General features: G+C 52.8%; 1 protein-coding gene across 4 annotated transcripts in view; it reads right to left on the bottom strand.

The window, feature by feature from the left end:
- Window positions 1-5,335, bottom strand: part of BCL11B (BAF chromatin remodeling complex subunit BCL11B) — a 92,423-nt gene extending 87,088 nt beyond the window's left edge. For all 4 annotated transcript variants that reach the window (XM_042990503.1, XM_042990501.1, XM_042990502.1 and 1 more), the window contains exon 1: window positions 5,213-5,335. In XM_042990503.1, coding sequence (XP_042846437.1) covers window positions 5,213-5,270 — 58 coding nt within the window. In that variant the 5' untranslated portion in view covers window positions 5,271-5,335. The remainder of the gene's footprint in view (window positions 1-5,212) is intronic.
- Window positions 5,336-6,043: the final 708 nt, after the last annotated feature.

Below are 6,043 nucleotides of genomic sequence, written 5' to 3' on the forward strand. Positions count from 1 at the left end.
TCGGGGTTAACTGTGCTGTCTGCAGATTTCTTGAACTTGGAGAAGACATTATAGATCCAGAAACCCCGTGATCAAAAGCACATATATGCCCCAGCACTAAATTACACGTTTAGGAGAGAAAGAGTCTCATTAAGAGCCATCCATTAAGGGCACTGTTGGGGGTGAAAGGTATTAGCAACGCTGGGTCTAGCAAGCCTATACTCCTTCCAAACAAAGTTTTACACATTATTTGAGTTGGCATTTGATATCTTTGGGGAATGGTGCTATTTCCCTTAGTACAGTGGGAACATTACCTAATAAATGGAATTGAGAATCCAAGTGTTATAAAACCTGAGCTAAAAGGATTTCCATTCATCAAGCTGTTTTAGGAGCATGACTCCCGAAAGCAGTGATTCTCGACTGTTCCCCGGGTCTCTGACATACAACACAGAAATGGACAAAATGATGTATACTCTTCCCAGAGTCCCACCCTCAATCTGATCACGGATGCCTTAAGAGCCTAATGGAATTTGCAGAAAGTCAAGACCACAGACTAATAGGGGGAAACGCACCCGTTCGAACTAACCATTCTAACTGTTTAAAAAAAAAAAAAAAAAATCGGGAAAAGAAAAAAGAAAAAGGCCCCCATCTGCCTAGTGAGGGCTTGTAAATCAATGCCAATAGCTTGAAAATGATTTCTCAAACTTATATTCTCATTTTTGTCCCGCTCGAATCTCTGCAGGAAAATCAATATTACAACTTCACACTTAAGACATTTTGCAGCAGCAAATGCAAAGTGCTGCGGCAGCGGGTGGAAACCCACGGAAGCTCGCTCCTGGCCCATTGTAGCGAGGCGCCAAGGCATGACACGGGCACCGAGCTCCCCCTAGCTGCCAAGTGGCACCAGGCACGGCGCGGCGTTTCAGGCTTGCCATCAACCAGAAGCCAATTCAACTGAAAGTTTGTTTTGGAAAAGTATTTTATCACAACAAGCAACAGAGAATGCAAAGCAATCAGGAAGGGAGATGAAAAAGGAAAAAAGGAAAGGCTGGTCGAAGACATGCTCTAAGCTCAAAGCGTCGAGAGCTCGCTTGTGGTAAGACGCTAGAAACTGGTGCGCTCCACAGTCAGCAGCTGGCATCTGTAAACGAACCGCTCTGCGTGTTTCCATCTGACCGGAGACCTAACGCCAATAAAGCTGGCCTTCTCTTCCGTCAGGAAGCCCCCTTTGGTCCCGCACTGTGGTCAGCGAAGTGTCCCGCCCCAGCCGTCTGACCCCAGCCTCCCTCCATGTTCCTAAGGCTTCACCAAAGCCACCGCATTCGCTCCGGCGCTTGAGAAATGATTCGTTTTCTGTTACGAAATATTTTGAAGGCCAGACAAAAATCGCCAAGGCCAAAGTCCGGGCAGATAGCAAGCTCCCACCCTTAAAGGGAGAAATATGCATATGTACATAATATTCAGGGAGGGAAAGAATACCCTTTAAAAATATTAAGGGTTGTTAAAATACGCTCACGGCTGTTTTCTCTCAGGTGTGAATTACAAATGAATAAAATCAGCCTGGCATAACACCTCTGATGAACACATTTTTATTCTCCCGTGGAATCAGAGCAGCTGACTTATATCACACTTCTAATGATATGGGGTTCCCTTCTGTGCAGAGTGGGAGACAAACTTCACTCCCCCTACCCGCCACCCCCCCCAAAAAAAGAGGGGCCCATGGCTTGTGAAATTTATCGGAGGCCCAATCTTGAAAGACTGTGGACAACTGGAGATACACTATACCCCAGAGAGTTAAGGTCATTGTGAAGCCAGCCACCTCCAAAACACACAGCCACAGCAAAACCCAATTTAAAAGGCAACCGTGAAATTAACACAGTTAGCCTAACTTCCCGTGTCAAACCTTGGGTCTCTAGTTGTTTTGCAAAATCGTGAATTCATACAGAAAATCACTGATCTTCCAAGGAAACCTGTTGGTAGGTTGTTGAAAAATCACCTTCGCTAGGGTTGTATAATTTGCCATGGACATCTTATTTTCTCTGAAGAGCCTTGGAGCTCCTTCATGGACTGGACTGCATTTCATTCCCCCTACTCTCCCTGTCTGGCACAGCGGGCTCACAACCCTTCCCTCTGCCTGGTCAGCCACTGCCCCTTCTTCTTCCCTCCTCACTGTTGTCACCGTGTTGTTTTGTGTTTGTTTTTATTAATAGCTGTGTCTGTCCTCCGGTTCTAAAAGCCATACCCATCTGGGTCAAATATTTTGAAACAAACCAGAAGCCCAGGTTTCCATCCCCAGCTGTCCCCCACACTGGTTTATACTTCTCTCCGTCCCTGTCTGTATATCTAACCAGCTCACTACAGAGCTCTTCTACCACCACCACCCCCCCCCCCCGCCCAAGATTATCTGCTATTTCTGTGCTCTTCCCGTTTCCCAGACCAGCAGTTATGCTAAGTTGCATGGTCTCTAAAGAACCACGGGCTGCCACCCCACTGAAGACACACCACATTTGGGGCAGTTCCTTTCACATTTAAAATCTAAAATGCGAACCCCGGGTCAGGGCTGTGACAGCACTCATTTTGCTGGCCAGGGCTCTCCGGCACCCTAAACCCACAACTCCTGCATCACTGTGTAGAGACACTTCCACAGGCCACGCAGCCTAAACTGCATCTAATTCTTGCCATTCCCCTTTCTGCCCTCCCACCTCCCGGGGTGACACAGGACAAACAGAAAAGCCAGCTGCTTTTTTGATCATAAATAGCCTTGTCTGAAAACTGGTTGGACCACTCTCTCTGCTTGACCCCCTGCACATGCCCGGAGCTCCATGTGCCCCTGAAAGGCAGGCAAGATTTCCTTCGCCCCTCTTTTCCTTTGCCTCTCTCTTCTCCCTCCAGCCCTGCTCCAGTGGCAGCCAGCGGCTGTCTGTCCCCAGCACCACTCCGAGCAAGGCTGAGAGACAGAGGGGGAACAAATGAAGGATGGAAGGATGTTGCACCAGGCACGCCTCGTCCCCCACGCCCAGCTGCCACCAGTCTTCCTGACCAGGGCTTTCTCCTGTTGTCCCAGGAATGCCAGAGGAGGAGAGAGCAAAGGCAAAACAAACCTACCTGCTTCTTCCCCCCCTTAAACACAACTGCAAACACTCCCGACTCCTTTCGCTGCTTCCAGCCTGGCAATGCAGCCCTAAGACTGCTCCCCACTGCCTGAACACCCCCCCTCAACTTCCCCCTCCTCAAAACCCCTCACAATTACACAGAGGGTATGGAGGGGCAAATTGCCTCCTAGAGACATTAACCTCTGCAAATATAGACATTGTAACCACCAGTCCACCATCTAAAGGGGGTGGGGGGTGCAGAGGCATAAGCTGATGGCTACTGGCTTGGTAAAAGGACGGAATGTCAACCGGCCAAAAAGGGACCTTAATCAAACCATGCTCAAGTCTGGTTGTAAAACATTTTGTTTTAAATGCAACCAGTGAGTCTTCAATGGTGCAAAATAAAAGGGAAGTTCTGTTCCCTCCCACCAAAAACGCATCCCTCTCCCAAGGCGAACCCCGCTTTAAAATCTATTCCCCTCCCCAAAAAAACAATAATAAATCCACAAATTCTTACTAATGTATCTGCTGTAACAAAGGAGAGACGGCAGCAGCAAATGCTCCGAGCAGATGGCTCCTATGCTGGGTGTTCAGGGGAGGGGAGAGCCCCTTTATATATTTATTTATTTATTTAAATTTTTTAAAATATAACATAAATATTCGGCTCTCGGCCGCCCCGCAGCCAGTCCTCGGCTGCGGCTGGGCGCGCAGCCCTCTCCACCTCCGCGCGGGCTGCCCGGCCCCAGCCCGACGAGGTGCTCGGACGATTCCAGGAACACAACCTCTCCATGGTCTCGATGGCACCCTGAGGATGTTTTATTTCTATTGCAATTAAAAAAAAAAAAAGAAAGAAAGAAAGAAAGAAAGAAAGCAACGGCGATCTAGGTAGGCACCGCGAGAGAAAGGACCGCGGGGAGATGTTCGCGCGCCGCGGATCAGCGGCCCCGCGGGCTGCGCCGGGCCGGGATCGCTGCGAGCCGTCCTTCCCCCTGCAACTGTGCGGGCACTCGGGGCGAGCTCCCCTGCAAACACCGTACCTGGCCGGCTCGCGCTCGCTTTTTCCCCTTTCTAAATAAACCCAACTGGGGCGCTGGAAACTGCTGCGTCTCTGCCCCGCTGTCTGACTTTGCCTGCCCGGCCCCTTGCTGGAAATCCACACGATTTCAGCCGGCGGATTTCCACGGCGACCTGCCTTGTTTATTTAGAGAAGCGAGATGAAACATACTGAGATAGAAAGATGGGTAAGAGATTGATAGGTCTCTCTCCTTTTCTTTTTTCTTTCTTTTTTTTTTTCTTTTTCCTATTTTACAAGCACATCCCTGTCTTACCAATCCTGGCTGGCAATCCTTCTTTTTCCCCGTGGCGGGGTTTTTTTCACCAGCCCCCAATCCCCCCACCTTTTTTTGGAGTGGGGGATAGAAGACAAGATCATCCCAGGAGACAGACGGAGGTGGGGAAATGGGGTGGGGGGGGGGGGGAGGCAAGAGCCCAGCAAACAGCCGCGCAGCTGGATTCTTTTGCAAATAGCAAGAGGAGGGGAGAGAAAGGCGGCGGCGGAATGCTAGGAGCGGCGTGGCCGGCGCCCTGCCCGGCCGAGTGCAGCGACCGGGGACTCGGAGCCGCCGGCGGCCCGTAGCCCCGCATCTCCCCTAGGCCGGAGCGCACCCCGCTCTCCTCCGCCCGCGCCGTCAGAGCGGACCCACGCGCTCGCCAACTTTTCCCCACTTCCCGGCTCCCCCCTCCCCCTCCGCTCCCCCAGCCCCCTCCCCCTCCTCTCCAAACCCCGCCACCAGCGCCGCCGCCGCCACACACGCCGCTCGGAGGGGCGAGCGTCCAGCCGGGCTCCGCGTGCACACACACCTCCTCCAGCCTGCGCGCCCCCTCCCCGGCCCGGAGCCCGCTCCGCAGGCCCTCGAGCCCGAGGCGCGTCTGCCTGCGCAGCGCTCCGACTCTCGGGGCTGCAAAGAAACTTTCCTATGCCCCCCCCCCGCCCCCACCATGCTCTGGGCCGACGCAGCTGCCTCTGCGAGCCCGCGGGCGGCCCCGGCGCTCGGCCCGGCAGCGCCCGGCTCGGTGTACCCAGCCCCGGGCACCCGGAGCCCCATCCTCCGGCCCCTGGCGCGCACGCAGCGGACACTTACGGGTGATGAGCTCCCTCTGGGACAAGTGCTGCGGGTTGCCCTGTTTGCGGCGGGACATTGCCCCGGCATCTATTCTGGCATCGCCCGGAGAGCTGCACTGATGGGGGGAGCCGGGGGAGGGGGTCCGAGCCGCCGCCGCTGCCGCTGCCGCTGCCGCCGCCGCCGCCGCCGCCGCCGCCGCCGCTGCCGCCGCGCCTCCTCCTCTGCCCGGGTTGGTGTTTTGTGTTTTTTTTTTCCCCCTTCCTCTCTTGCCCTCTCTTCCTCCTCCTCTTCTTCTTTATTTTGCTCTTTCTTCTATGCTGTTTTTTGCTTTGTTTGCAAAAAGAAAAAGAGAAGGAAAAAAAGAAAAGAAAAATCTCTCGATCTAAAATAGGAGAAAGAGGCAAAAAAAAAAAAATCTGCTGTTGCTTGCCGCGGACTGGCTGGTTTCTTTAAAAATATATTCTTTTCAAGGAAAAAAAAATCGCTTACACTTCTTCAAACTGCTTGGCCTCCTGGACTTCCAAATGTCTTCTTGAACTTAAACCGGATTTTGCACCGGCTCCTGACACTTTCTTTCAGGGTCTGGTAGGTGGAAAGCGCACTTCTACCAGGAGGTGGGGGGGTGGGGTGGGGGGGGGGGGGGGAGAAAAATGCAAACAAATAAAAAATAAAAGAAGGAAAAAAAAGCAAGGAAAACTTGGGGACTTGGCTCGTACCCCCTCACCCCGCCCCCTCAAAAAACCCAAAGCAATGTAAAACTGCCCGGGTTCGGTTGTTTCTGGGCTTTCTGCGGGCTGCCTGTTTTTTTCTCGGAGACTGACCCTTCCGAGGCTCTGGGGGGACTCCAGG

Source organism: Panthera tigris, chromosome B3, assembly GCF_018350195.1.
Source record: "Panthera tigris isolate Pti1 chromosome B3, P.tigris_Pti1_mat1.1, whole genome shotgun sequence".
Classification (NCBI taxonomy): domain Eukaryota; kingdom Metazoa; phylum Chordata; class Mammalia; order Carnivora; family Felidae; genus Panthera; species Panthera tigris.